General features: G+C 40.0%; 1 protein-coding gene across 5 annotated transcripts; it reads right to left on the reverse strand.

The window, feature by feature from the left end:
• Positions 1-349: 349 nt before the first annotated feature.
• On the reverse strand, positions 350-14900 carry LOC101756260 (protein MEI2-like 5). Of its 5 annotated transcripts, XM_004952302.4 has the most exons (15): positions 14507-14899; positions 13354-13397; positions 13138-13281; positions 12601-13067; positions 11005-11163; positions 10815-10931; positions 10465-10616; positions 9425-9516; positions 9119-9307; positions 8633-9034; positions 8378-8540; positions 8195-8279; positions 8043-8111; positions 5655-5834; positions 350-902 (listed from the first exon to the last, which is right to left on the reverse strand). In XM_004952302.4, exons 2-15 carry the CDS (start codon positions 13385-13387, stop codon positions 762-764), a joined length of 2394 nt encoding a protein of 797 aa, XP_004952359.1. In that variant the 5' UTR covers positions 13388-13397; positions 14507-14899; the 3' UTR covers positions 350-761. The 5 variants fall into 5 exon arrangements, with proteins under 5 accessions (XP_004952359.1, XP_022679982.1, XP_022679985.1 ...); XM_022824247.1 differs by having other exon boundaries at positions 8633-9307; positions 12601-13061; positions 14507-14900; XM_022824250.1 differs by having other exon boundaries at positions 8633-9307; positions 12601-13061; positions 13156-13281.
• Between the last annotated feature and the right edge of the window lie 684 nt (positions 14901-15584).

The raw sequence follows: 15584 nt of genomic DNA on the forward strand, positions 1-15584 counted from the left end.
ACGCTGCAGCCTTGGCCCTTGCTTGCGCCCATGAGCCACCGCCGCCTTGGTGTGCTCGACCACCTCCCTCCTGAATGTCGCGAAGTGGCTGCACAGCATGCGAAGCGGTCGCAATGCAATCGATCGCCGGCGTTAGAACAGGGGAGTGGAAGCCCGCCCCCGTGGCGGTGGTGTAAGTGTGAGGAGGCTGGAGGCACGCCACCGGCGGTGGAGGCCGATGCGGGACAGCTCAGGCAAAGGTTCACAAAACGCACCCACAAACACTCGTGCTGAACGACTCGGATTGAATTTGCCCGAGATCGGACGGAGCTGGTTTTTGGACGACGTGGCCCGATAAGGGTCGAGAAAGTTCACCGGATTTAGGTCTTTAGAGACGGCACAAGGAATTTGTGACCGCAAATGCAGATACATAGACACTGAGAATCATTCTTTTAGACCCAAAAACTCACAGGTGTTCACATAGACACAAGGAAATGGCTACAACAATTTGCGCAGAACGGGGAACTTTTCATCCTCTCTGTTTCCAACTACAGTAAGCTCCTTCCTTTTTTGTTGTTCAACCTAAATCTTTTGCTTTGTTATAAAGCCAAGATTTTCACTGCACTAGCACTATATACAGCACAAAAGAGAGAATACTTTGCTACCCATGTCATCAGGAAACTTTATCCTGCCCCTATTGCATCAGACGATGCGAAATGACAAAATGCAGCATCAAGTCTTCCGGTCCGATTTGTACACTTTGACATTGTATGGAAAGAGTATTAGATTCCTTCAGGGCTACTTCCAAGTTGGCCAATTATTTCACTGCTCAGTCTGAAACTATCTTTTGTTGGGTCCCCAGAAAGATCACATCCATCCTGCATGCCATCTTTCAGGGAGATGTTTGTGCCATCCGCCAGGATCTGCGGAAAGAATGGATACATGAATGACAAAAGGATGAGGAAGAAGCAAAGAAGAGAATGTGTACAGTTGTACCATGTCCAACCAACATTTGACCATATGTTAGAAGAATTACAGTGAGATGATATGATATACTCCATAACCAAATTAAGCTTTTTTTTTCTCAAATACACTGGAGAACTGCGTGTCATTGTATTAATAGTAGAGGAAGGAGTCATATAGAGACCCACACTGACTGAAACTAGACACCTATGACTGAGATGAAAGACCTGACCAAAGACCCTCTAACCAAATTAAGCTCGTGCTGTAATGACAGTCATGAGCTCATGGCCGTGAAGAAAACAACCTTACACGGTCATGTGAACTGTATAACATTTATACTTACATTTAGAAACATTTGTAGCCACATGTCATTTTGGACAGCATCAAGTTCACCAAGACACTACTTTGACCATTAAACAATAGCATAAAACACATTCAAAATATAGCAAATTTATGATATTTTGAAGCTACTGTAAAGAAAAGTCTAGGCATACCATTTCCACAAGTCCATTTGAAATATTTCAAGGCATATTAATTGTCAAAATTTAAATGTGTTGATTGCAGGCATTCCAAACAGCAGTTATTTGTGACTGGAGGTAGTACTAGCAAAATGCTGCAACTAGATGAATTCCCTTCTTTGTTTCCTCAAGGGGCTAAATTAACTATTTCCTTATATTTGAAATTACTAAAATCCAAAAATTTCAGGGTGTGAAAATTTCAGGATGTGATTAGAAAGAACAATTAAACCATGATTTTCTCATAATATTAAAAAAATTTCCAACATTTATTTGCTTGACAGGAAATTTAGTATAGGAAAAACAATTGGTTGTTTGTCTGAATTAAATAAAGTTGTTCTTTGTGTGTCGCATTCATGCCGATGCATTCTAGTGTTTCATGAGTGCAAAAGTTTCAAAAATACGTTCAGACAATGATTAGGCTCTCCTCTGATAATCTTCCAGATTTTTCTAGGATTTATTCTCATTTTTTTGAGCTAAATCCAATTTTTGAAATGTTCTAGAATCCTTTTGACGAGCTCCAAGTATTTTATTTGGACTCCTAGTTTCCCAAACTATCTAGGAATTTTCCTAAAATTTTTGGGATTTTCAGAGTATTTTTCATGGCTTTATTGATTTATCTAGATTTTTCCTAAAATAAAAGGGAATAACTATCCTATTCCTATCGGGTCGAGCCCATGGGCCAGACCCACTCCGGCCAGCCTAGCCGTAAGCCCGCCTGGCCCATCCGAGCCCAGCACCGAGTCCCGCACGGACACAGGCGCGTCGCCACCACCTTCTTCGCGTGCGTGCCAGGCACGGCCGCTCACGCCTATTGAAGGCGAGGCCCGAGCGCTCGCACGCCCCTGCTACCTCCCTCACCCCACGTCTCGCCTTGCCCTGGCTCTGTATCCCACGTGCCGCCACCCGCAAACACCGGAGCTAAGCGCCGCCGGCCTTCGTCTCTCAGCCGATTCGTGCGTCCGTTGGCTACCGGAGCAAGCCAGCGATGCTAAGCCGCACAACCGGCGCCACTAACCATCCCTGTTCCAGCTCTAGAGGAGGTCCACCGAGCAGAGCCCGAGCGCCGTCGTGCCTTTGCCTGTCGCCGAGTCGCAGCACCTAGACGCCCCCAGAGCAAGCTGAAGCCACCTGGAGCTCTGCGACGCTGAGCCTAAGACTCCCGCCTATTCTCGCCGTCAAATCCATGCTGGAACATTGCCGCCAACGCAGACCAAGCCGCGACCGTCCGACCTCCGCCCTCGGGCCAATTCCGACCATCTCCATCCACCTCCACCACCAGTGAGAATCTCCCCGAGCTCCCTCTCGATCTCCTATTCCTGTCGCACCACCCGCATAAGACCCTCGGTCACCGGAGTGCCGGCGATTGGAGCCGCCGGCCGCCATGACCAAGAAGCTTTGGAGCTTTTGCACTTAGGCCCCTGAAAGAACCTGTAACCTTTGGTAGTGTTCCTGTGTCTTGCGTCTTTCACAGAAAACTCCTTTAAACCTTTTAGACCCAACTGAGCCCAAGCCATGTACCTTTGCAGATATAACCTTGATCTTTGATCTTTTTGCAAGCACTATTTATAGTGTCTTGTAAAACTTCCTTGCTGGCCCTGTTATCTTTCGTTAAACACGGTTAGATCCCTAATCCTTGTTTACCTCATAGCTTCCACGTTTTAGCTCCATTTCAATCAGTTCTTGTTGCGTTTGGTCCATATCAACTCATAGCAATTTTAATCATGTTGTGTTTTTGAAATTTATTGCGTTAGGTCCATATCAACTCATAGCAATTTTAATCATGTTGTGTTTTTGAAATTTATTTAAAATCTTAAGGTGATTAATTGCTTATACACTTGTTTCCTAATTAAAAGCTAATTAGGTCTTCACCTCGCTTTTATGATTCAATGTTAATTTAATTAATACCTATTGAACTAGTTTTTCTAATAATATCTAATTAAGAGCTACACCACGGTTGTTCATAATTAAACTTAAATTGATTAATGTTTATTCAATTTGTTTTCTAAATAACAGGTAAATAAGGTATAACTCGAATTTCATAAGCTAATGTTAATTTGATTAATGTGAATACAATTGTATTATGAAATATAATTTGCTTAGTTGAACTCGAAATAAAAAGTTATACGCTTACATGCTTTTACATGCTTCTTTTAAAATCAAATGTTTAATTTGCATAAATTGTACTTAAATATTTATAAATAAATCTGGACTAAGTTTTACATCGTATTTTCATATGTAAATATGGATTGATTAATTTCAACTAAGGGTATTTCTTTGAAATATCTTTGCATTATTTTTTTAGCTACATATAACTTGATTAATTTCAACTGAGGGTATTTCTCTGAAATATCTTTGCATTGTTTTTTTAGCTAAAATAAATGAAGCATGTAGCTCTAATCTTTTCATTATGATCCAAATCTCTCGATAGTGCATCTTTTCAACCTTAGCTTCGTTTCTAGTGTTTCTTGCACCTTCATGATCCTATAATCGAGCCCTATTCTTTAGCACGCTCTTTCAAAGCTTTTCTTAATTGGTGTATTGTTCTTAATTTTAATTGTACTTGTTTGTTTGCTTGCATGCTTGTGCCTGGTGATTGATGCGAGTAGAAGGAACAGAAACGTTGTTCGAGAGCTTTGAAGAGCAAGAGCTGAAGATAATCTGAGCAGCTATTCTTTGGAGAAAGGCAAGTGTCCTTGTGCTTTTGTCCCAAGAACTATATTTAATCACTTTTACATATGCCTGCATTTAATTTGATGGGTCCTATTAAGGTTTGCCGTTTTTATGATCATTCCTTGTCAACCTAGGTTTATCCTTCTATTGGGTAGCCATGCTTAGCTACTATACTTGGGTTATGGTGGTTTTAATGAACTCAATGATTAAACTTATTTTATTTATGCTATACCTTCCATTCATACAAGATCACCATGCTTAATTGGAACATGGAGAACCACCCAAGAAAATAGTGGAACCACAAGGCTATATGACTCTGGCTTGGCTAATTAATTAGAAACTCGGAGTGACCTTACCGAAAGGGCAAAAGAGGTTGCATCGTTGGGGTATAGCCCGGTCCTCTTGAGTGGTATTCTTGGCTAAGGTACTGCACTCACTAGGGAGGGTTATGCTCTGCTTTGACTTGAAATCTTAACGGGCTACTTCTTACTAGAGAATCTTTGTAAAGGCCTCGTAGTGAATCCCTAGCCACTTGCCTTGGAAGTGTTTAAGACGTTAGCTACCTCAGATGACATGAGAAACACGACTTGTGGATAAAGATGTACAACCTCAGCAGAGTGTCTAAAACTGATATATCAGCCATGCTCACGGTCAAGAACGGCATGAACCCTTACATGATTAATCTATCGGAAGTTGAATTAAATTGCTGTTATTTATTGTTGTTATCTTTATTTAAGTTCATGCTTAATGTGGGTTGGTATATACTTATACCTTAGTAATCAGTAATCGGTGCTAATAAAATTTGACCGACTAAAAGTGCTTAATGCAGTCAACCGGTCAGCTTTTTCTTGTTTAAGCCTTGCATTCATATTTTCCCCACACTTATTTTCATATTTTCCCCACACTTGTTGAGTACAACATGTGCTCACCCTTGCTATAACCAACGTTGCTCAGAAGAAGCTGCTATGAAGTTCTTGTGAAGATGATGCTGAGTTCTAGACGTACTCAACCTCTAGTCGATTGTCTGTAATTGACTGTGAAGTTGGAGCCTTCGTTTCCAGGATTAAGCTGTAAATCTCTGAGAGACTCTCTTTTTCTTTTTCTTTACGTGATACTGTTACTGTTATTCCCTTGTGATGTCACTATATGTATGAAACTACGATCCTGGCATACATATAAGTAGCACTTGGTTTTGTTTTAAAACCGGATCTGACATAAAACATTACTTGTTAGATTCAAGATCAATTAGTTCCAGTTAAGATAAAAACAAATGAGATGCTATCATATGGATAGACACAGAGAGGCGAAGACACCTAACTAAATTATGTCTTAACTAAATGCAAGTTGGCCAGCCATTGCATATGTGCTCCAAGGGAGACAAGACAATATCTTATGTGCTAACACTAATAAGGTCATGAAGTAAGAAGGTATTACAAAGAAAAGAGAATAAGTATTTTGTGAAAGTATAGAATAAATCTGAAACTACCATAATAAATGAATGATATAAACAGAGACATTACTTACCTTATTGCCATTTTCTATATGCTTGGGATCAAATAGCATTGGGCGACATCGCTTGTCTTCATTCATCAAGCTTGAATTCTGAAAATGATTTATAAGAGCAGATTTCCCCTGGATTCGAGCATATGCCAATGAAACTACTTTCTCACTGTTAAATTTTTCCCACTTTCGACCAGTAAAAGCCTGCAATAAAGTAAAATCAGAATGGTTAAACACTTCTGTGATTGGCAATTTTATCATTTGAAAGCTGTTACATGGTTGATGGGGACATAATAGATATGTCACGTGGGGTTTATTATACCTATGGACTCACGGGAGACCATGCATGGAGGTTTGACAGCCAAAACCAACCCAGCAGGTTTAAGGGGCAGATAGGAAACTATATGAGAGTTGATGGGTTGGGTTTCGTTGCTGGTGAGTTGTTTGATTAGTTGCTTTGGATTAGATTCTATTGTTAGGGCTGGCTCCATTAGTAAAGCTAGGGCATATCATTTGAGATTAAGAAAGAAGTTGTCTCAAAGCCTATCTCCCACTTGTGCGGCCTGCATCACATCAGCTACCAGGGTGACCATCATAGCACCAAGGTGCCTCTTGGAGTATAAGTGAATTGCACACCTTTTCCTATCAGCTTAAGCTTTTGGGTTGAACTGGTTGGTGCATGCAAGCCAATATAGGGGCTGTTTGGTGTCCTGCACCGGCGTGAGCCAGGCTCACCGCATGCAGCCTCCTTTAGTTTGGTTGCCTGGTCCTCCCGTCGAGCCAAGTCCTGCGCGTGCAAAACCCACCCCGCGGCCAGGCTCCAGGGATACAAGGCGAGCGGCCGTTTCTGCCAGGAGGCTCGCGTGGTGCGGGTAATTAGCCATCTAATGATGTTATTAATGCATTATTAGCACATATTAATGATATTAACATATTTTGATTAATATTAAGGAGTAATAAGATAAACTAAGAACTATAAGATAATAGTTTCCCGTAATAAATGTCATTATGATGATTATTTATATATTTTCATCTCATGCAACCCGTCCTCATACTAGCAACCAAACAGGTTCTCAGAAGAGCCTGGCTCGTGCGAACAGGCAACCAAACACAATGCTCCTGCATGTATTAGGCCTGGCTCCGGGGAGCCTGGCTGGCTGGTGCGAGCCAGGCTAGACTCCTCCATCCAGGCAACCAAACAGGCCCATAGTATCAGGGCCAGAGGTCTTAAGTTCGAATCTTGGCGGGCGCAATTAAATAAAATAATTGCAGCCCACGTAGGCGGCATGAGGGAGCCTGCACGTGTAGGGGAGTGTTGTAGTATAAGTGAATTGCCCAACTTTCCTATCAGCTTAAGCTTTTGGGTTGAAACTCAATAGTGCCAAGGTTGCAAGTCTCGAACTCCAGTGGGTAACCACTAACAACTTTGACACCTAGCACTGGGCAGTGGATTTTCTGCTTTAGGCCCTGGGCCTCTATAGCCAGGATAGCAGTGGTGTTTGTCAAGGAAGCAGGAGATGTGCAAAGGGGAAGAGCCAGAAGGAGATGGAGAGTGAGTGATGAAGTTGAGTAAGGACTTGCGATTAACTTCTTTCTTAACTTCAAATGAAAATGCAAATATATAAGTCAAACCACTAAATTTTATCACTAACCTATCTCATTTGAATTAACTTACCTATTAAGCTAACTTGGAAACAAAGCAAATGAAAGCTGACTTATTTCTAAGCTGGGAATGAGTGCCATTGTGGCTGTGTTTGTTGTCCATCCATGCCTGGTATGGGCTAGAGATTTTGTAGCTTGTCACTTTCTACCATCAAACATTGTCAACCTTAGAAACAAAATTTTCACATTGTACCAGAAATTAATCCTGCAGTTAGAGTCAAGGCACTCTTGACATCTAGCAGTTCGTAGGAACAAAAAGGTAACAAAAAACTACAAACCACATCCATCATGTGAATTACGCACAGTATCAGAGATCATCTCCAAGAGAACAAAAAGGTACTGTCATAATATGTTAGTTTGTCACTTTCTACCATCAAACACTGCCAACCTTAGAAACAAAATTTTCACTTTCTACCAGAAATTAATCCTGCAGTTGAGTCAAGGCACTCCATTGACATCTAGCAGATCATAAGAACAAAAAGGTAACAAAAGACTACAGACCGCATCATCATGTGAATTTGTGAATTATGCATGATATAAGAGATCATCTCCAAGAGAACAAAAAAAGTATTGCCATAACATGGTAGGTGCAAACATAATTAGATAAGTATCAGAATCTGAAGTACAACAAAACTAAAATATCTAAAGGGGACTAATGAAGTTACTCAGAACATATCCCATCTTTCCAGTAACAACATAAATAAAGAAAAAAATAAAACATGAAGGAGGTTTAGTCAATTAGGAGAAAACCTTGTAGAATGATACAATGTAAGCAGGAGCTGTCATATTGATGAAGGCATAGCCAACATTGCACTTATTCTGCAGAATTTAAGTTAAAATTAGCTGTAGATAAAACATCACCAATAAGATTTGTGAATTATGTCAAACGCAAAAGGTTTTACCTTGAAATCGATAGGCAAGTAGAAGAAATCATAAGCCCCTTCATGGGTTTCATCTATCACATCCAAAAGCATCTTCGACGTATACCTAGAAATGTAGTAAATCATGACCATAACAGCAGATCAGCATGTGTAATGAACAATAACAGATACAACTTTTAGGTAACTCAAGTAATAAGGTAATACTTGTTTGGTATGTTTTTTATCATCAATGTTGTCCGAGTGTCTTTTCCAGTAACGATTTTCTCTAAATCTAGCTGATACTGCATCCTGCTATCTTCTTGATCCCCCATATGTCCAATTGCATGGTTTCGGCCAGGCTCAAGTGGACCCTCAAAACCAACCAAATCTGGATCATCAAAGAGAGTATTTACAAATACATGAGCTACCATGTATAACCTTTTGCCAATCAAAAACTAAGGACTCTTGTATGTATATTACCACTTTGCACAGATGGAGCATTGAAACGGGAATGCACACCAAAGTTTGTCACAAGGTTTCCACCAGCACGGCTGGGACCTATACTCCCAAACTTACCCTGTCTCATGTACGATGTGTCTGGTGATTCAGGATTATAGCCAAAGTTACTTTCAAGGGGCAAGACAGATGGAGCAGACCCAACATGGTACTGGGAAAAGTACTCTGATGGTCCAAAGGAACCACGAAGGTTCCTATAGAGACTACCCTGGCGTTGCGTGATGCTATTGGGAAAATGTGAATTGCCAATAGGTGGAGAATGAAAGGCTGAAGGCTGAGAATGCTCCCGCAAGGTATGCTTATTAGCCCAAAGAAATGGTGTCCCCGCCAGAGTTGTGAAACCAGATGCAGTAGAAGCAGATGAAGCTGCAGAAGACACAAGCGGGCTCGCACTCACAATTCCACCATGTTGTTCTGGAAATGAATGTGAATTGTGAAAATTGGAAACACCATGAAATATATGATCGGCAAGGATGTTCCTGTTGGAGCTTTTCCCAATGGGTTTCATTGGAGGATATCCTGGAGATAACCCAGTAATATGGTTACCACCCAAGGGGCTCATCCCACTATTAAATGCATTTTCACTGAGTGTATTGAACTGATTATGTTCTGTTGGGCTTCCAAGTTGGGACCACAAACCTGCCAAAAAAATGGAATACTTGATAGTTTGCATGGATTCCACATAAATATCAGCATAGGAGAAGAAGAACAAGGAGAAAAATGATGTTAACTAGGGCAAATAAATACTAGTAATACTTGGTGGGGAGTTGGCAGAAGGTGATCCAAGATGGAGCATAGTGTGCCTTGCATCATCTTGCTCGAAGTCATGGTTAATTTGTTGCACAAAACTGCATAAAAAAAAGCTAACCTTGAGAATGTAAAACAACATATTCCGTAGACAGGCAAGGAAGAGTAAATGCAGAACAAAAGCAAAAGATGTATAAAATAGAAGATTCTGCAGGTGGATTCTTTTTCCTTACGTGACTACTAGTGTGCATAAGAATACCGAACTATTAACTATAGCACCTAATACGGTCACATGTGAAAGGAGCAGATTCATCTCCTTCACACAGAAGCTATCACCCTTACTCTAGTCTAGCAATGCCAATTCTAGAATATACGGGTACAATGTATGTTTGTGTGCATGAAAAATCAAGCTATGTCGGTGCTGTAGTTTTGCTTATACAGCAATCCAAAGGTCTCTAGAATAAACCATTAGCAGTGGTACATCAGTAGTAGCAGCAGCTCAATAGTGTGTAGTTTTGTGTTGTCTATAAAATGGATTTAACCACTGCTGTGTAACTGAACTTTTGTGCAATAGAAAACAGAGTTCAGAGGAAAATTAGCCCTCTATTCCTCCCCTGTTCCATCACTTGCTCAAGCTCCCATCCTCCAACAACAAGCACTGGTGTAACCATGTAAGGTTACAGTAACAACCAAAAAAAATAGACAAAGTTCCAATCTCTATATCAACTTTGCCAGAAGATTTGCATGCCAAATGCAATTTCCCAGATATAATCATACAAACCAGTACCACCCAACATGCAAGAATCACAAAACAGGTTCATGCAAATATTTCCATACTGAGGTAAAAAGGTAAAGCTCCAAAAGTTTAATGATTAGATGGAATTTAATGGTATTAAAACGGCCACTGTATCAAAACAAGGACACAAAAGCTACATCTAACAGTAATTAAGGGCTGGGTACCAAATAAACAATCAACAAAACTACAATATAATCAAGCTAAGGAAGGAATGTATACAAGAACTTTAATAAAATTGAATGAAGAAATGAACCTTCGACGAGCTCCACCAGGACGGCTAGGCTCCAACTTTACCCGTTTACCAGCAATATCACTTTTGTTTAATGACCTCAGGGCAGCTTCTGCTGCACGGACATCATAGTACTCAATAAATCTATGGTGCCTCTTTTGTGGTGTCTCTCTTATCTGCATGAATGTAAAGCATGAAATTAAGTATTGTATCCAACTTGACCCTATTGAATAAATTAATTATACAAATGAATATGTTAAATTATCAGTTAATACTTAATAAGGTCGCTCCCCTAATATTTCTCCAAGTAAAAGGGTATTGATTCACATATAAGTAGTAATAATTGGATGCTCACAAAGTAGCAGTTCTTTTACCTCCCTCACTTCACCAAATGCACCAAATATTCGAAGGAGCTCCTCATTTGAAACTGCTGGCTCCAAATTAAAGATCACAAGAGTTCCTTGGTTCATATCTTTATCTGACGGATTCTCCTGTAAAGATAAATCAAAGGAATCAGCAAAAGATGAGGCAAGAGAAGTGTAAATAACTGACAGAATTATTGACCTTGGGAATGGAGAAGTGGATGTCAAGCTTCCTCCTCCTTAGAGGTTTATTTTGTAGTGTCCGCATAGCTGTACGAGCATCTCGAATATCATAGTAAGATATCATAACAAATCCTCTGTGTTTCGTTGCAGTATACATGGACCGAATATCTCCAAATGGCTGATAAGAAACATGGTTAATAATGCTATAGCAATGTGTACAAAATATACATGATACATAGCCTAAGGAAGTGAAACATACAGAACATGCAACCGCGAATTTGATCCAGGTAGGTCACATGACAAGAAGGGATGAAAAAGTGGTTTACTAAATATTGAATGTGAACTAAGAAGACAGCAAGAAATAAATTATGCTTCTAACTGTGCAGTTTTGGTTTTATTTCAGCACAGTAATATAGTTATACGTGAAATGCCATAACTCATTGTATGAACAATTTTTTTAACAAAGAATAGATATGTTTTCAACAAGAAAACTTAAGAAAGAAAACATGCTTAGTTTTCTTTAAATCGTGTCCGTGCCGCCTATCATTAGACTCTAATCCAGTTCAAGCTACATGTGCCATTTGAAACCTTCACAGTCCTAAAGCCAATGTCTACTTTTTCTTTCCTTTTTGTAGTATGTTCTGATTAGAATAGACATGTAAAAGTATGATAAGCCACATGAGTGAAACTATGGGGTCAAACAAACTGATTGTAAAAAACTGAATTAGGTTACAGGATACACATGGTTTGAACTTTAGGGCCAAACTTAGGTTGCTAGTCCTGTAGGCTGTAGCACAGGTACACAGCCTTGTTATCGAAAACATGATATATTCTCAGTTATGCAATATGGCATTTAATCCTTAGATTATAGAGTTACAAGGCATAAATGGGTCAAAGGTTCAAACACAACTGTCAAAGAGATTATCAAATCAATGGTTGTGCTGCGAGCTTTCATCCACCAAGTTTACATGCTCAAAAACATATCACATGTTTGGTGTATAGTGGTTTACTCTATATACCTTCATGCATAGTAGGCCAGTAGGCAATAAGCTAAGGCAACATTGTTTTGTCTTTCAGGTGGATCTTGTTTATTGTGCATTTTAGTGATTCTGATACCAACAGAAGATCCACATCAATAAAGTTTCAAAGAATGAAAGAAATGCAACCAAAGAATTCTTAAGTAATTTTGCATTACGTGTTTCTTCATTTGAATTTCAGCAACCATCATCAAAATAAAAAAACAATAGGTAGTTCCACTTCTATGTCAATCCTATCTTAATGCAACAATGAAATACCAGAAGTTCCTGACACTAACCTGACACTAATAAGTAAAATGCTTTTTGGAAGAATAAAACATAGTCATACAGCTTAAAATATGACAAGATAGAATGGAATATATCAGTTATCCAGGATTCAAGAATATCCTACAAAAAGAAACCCAGTCAACCTAAGAGCGACTAGGTAAGAAATAAGCACCCAAAATTCGAGTTGAAGAGAACTCGAACTTTAATGGTAGGTGTGTTCCTAGAATGTCCTACTAGAGAGACCATGTGTAGTTATCATGCAGAAGAGAAAGAAATAACAGATTAAAATCTGCATGTGATTGTGCACATACCTCAAACAATGAGCGTAACTCTGAATCTTCAACATTACTGTTGATGTTCCTCACAAACAGAGTCCTGGAGGGATGTTCACCAAATGGATGCTCCCCAGTCACTGTCCCAACACAACTTTGGAGGCTGTATTGACTGCTGCCGCTTCCGGTACCATTGATGATACTAGTTTTTGCTGTACCAACTGTGATGGTTTCCAGAGGGTCAACATCCAACTCCATACCCCCGCTATTACGGAAAACATCATACTCTTCCAGTTCCTCAGCTTGATTTTGCAATTTAACATGGTCAAAATCATTAATTACACCAGCAAGGAGCTCTTCTTCATCATCAGGTAAAAGGTTTCCAATCAAATGCTGCGCTACATCATCCATAGTATCTGTCACTCTGTTGTTAGGGCCCGGCTGCTTTCTTGCGGGAAACATTTCATTTATTGGTTGAGCAAGGTGCTCCCTTTCTACACCTGGTACTGTACAAAACACAAAAGTGAGTTTCTTTATGGGGAGTAATAAAAGGTTAAGAGAAACATATTTTCTCACATTTTACAAATGGAAGACCTGATGGCAATGAGCAGGAGAACAAGACAGCATCATTAGATCCATTAGTTGTAGTTGTAGATGGAACTCCCCAAGCCCATATGTTTCTCATCTGGTGAGTCCTTCTAGATGGAATATTTGCAGGTTCTGTGCACCATCACAAATAAGGTTAGATTAGAATGTAGCAATGTTCGGACACAACTAGTGGTATTAGAGTACCTGATTGCTTTGGATGAACCCCAGGTTGGTCCATTTCATCAGAACTGAAAAGTCGAAACTCCAAAGTCAAATCAATGTTGATGTACAATAACTAAAATTAACAGTGCAGAAATACAAAATCAACTTAATCACGTGTAATGAAACTTCATTAAACAAAACAAATCCTAGAAATCAATAAGGGCAAGAAGCATTACCCCAGAGCAGCTATAGTTTCTGTGAAGGAAGTAGAGACACATAATGAAGCAAAAGCAGAATCCAGCAAACACAAATATCCAAAAAATATAATAGCTGAAAAAGACCATCTTGTCTAGCCTTTTCTGGTAATGCAAACATTGTAGTGCACTATTTTAGAATAACAGTACCAAACAACCCCTGTCCCGCTGCTACTACAGAAAACTCTGGTGCAAAAAGGGAAACTCAAGATCACATTTGCTATCTGCGGAGTTGAGATGACAATCGAAATTTTATCTATCACTTGTGCAAATCAATTTTTTATTTTGGAAACAAACCCTGCCACATTTACATAGCAAAAAGATAAAGTTCCCCTCTAAAGATTATTCATTGCAAGAGCGGTAAGCTTTTGAGGGCATCTACAACAGTTACAACACTGATGTCTATATAATCAAATCAAATCCATGTAAAACATGTCCAAAGACAACGCATAAAAACCATTATGCACATAACAAATGTAGTATAAAGGACATTTCTGCCGACAGCAAATGAAGCACAAGAGACATTGTTCTCTCTTCATAGCATAAAAAGACATTTCTAGGCATGAAGAATGCAACAGAAGAGCATTCTTCTTTCTCTTCACATCATAAAAAGACATCTCTGCCCATAATAAATGCAGCACAAGATATTCTTCCTCTCTTCGTTAATACCCGTCCGATCATAAAAAATTTCTAGGTGGTGATGCTATGGACAGCTTTCATCACCCATTTGTATACGTTCCCTCCGAATGTATGTTTTGCTGCCGTATCAATCACAAGGACGGACATACATGGGAGATGATTGTCGGGTGAACCCAAAAAAAGTAATTGGAAATAGTAAACCCATATTAGTACTCCAGCACCCGGTACACAAGTAGCAATAAGTGGACGGATTGGAAAGAAACAATGAAATTAAAAGGAAGAAAAATGAATCGATTGCTCACAAGAAAGACACGGACGACCGCCAGAAAGAATCTGACTTGGACAATCCGTCCAAGGAAGCTGTGCTTCCTCAGCCGCGAAAGGAGAAGCCAATCCAAGTCCTGGTGATCCCCCGGCTATCGCTGACGCGTAGGAGGCCGGCGTGGTGAGTTTGGGGCGAGAGGCCGGACCACGAGGACGGCCAAGAAGACCAAGCGTTCGACCAAAGCCGGAAGAGGATTCCAGGAGCAATGGCTCGGACGGCCGCCGGGCCGCGCCCTCTTCGACGCGCCCGAGGCTGGAGCTCCGCCTCCGCGGGTCGGGCTCGGCGAGCGAATGGGAACGGGAAGGGACCAGGAGAGAGAGAGAGAGAGAGAGAGAGAGAAGGGGGAGACAGACGAATGCTGATGAGAGAGGAGATGGAAGTGAGGCCAAGGATATTCCACCAACCCCATGGATCTTCTGTCGCAGGCTTTATCCTGCCCCTGCAAAGGGAAGGGGTTATGCAGCGTGTGGGTTATAAATTGCATACACTTTTTGCTGGCTACATATACAAAGGACTACGTAGATTTACTAGGCAAAAAAGAGAAAGTACAGTTCATCTCTTTCTGAGATTGGAAATATGATGTTTATCTGTCTAGAATGGCTATATCACGAGGGAAATCTAGTTTTCAATTAGAAACAGTCAGTCATAATACCTGCTACCTGTAATGAGTTTGGAACACATGGTTTTGTGTGGATAAATTTGAAACTAAGGATCAATATCGTGGTTAAATTAGAATTGAAATTAGCTAGGTTTATACATGGGAATTTTATGGTCAATGTTTTAAAGTTGTACATAATATAATTTTTTAGCTAATACACAACGAAAACTTCTATATCAATATTGGAAAAATGAAAGATGCAACATCCATTTACTCGTGCTGAAATCATGCAAAAAAATGCAACCTAGGAGTAAGCCAACAATAGTGTATATACGCATTCCGTCACTATCATCATTCTTTTCCTTAAAAAGTGTGCGATAATTCACAATCCAAACAATCCGAAAAGGCTACAAGGCTATAATAAATAGTACTGCCTTGGTAATCTCGCTTGGAAGAC

This window comes from Setaria italica, chromosome I, assembly GCF_000263155.2.
Source record: "Setaria italica strain Yugu1 chromosome I, Setaria_italica_v2.0, whole genome shotgun sequence".
NCBI lineage: Eukaryota > Viridiplantae > Streptophyta > Magnoliopsida > Poales > Poaceae > Setaria > Setaria italica.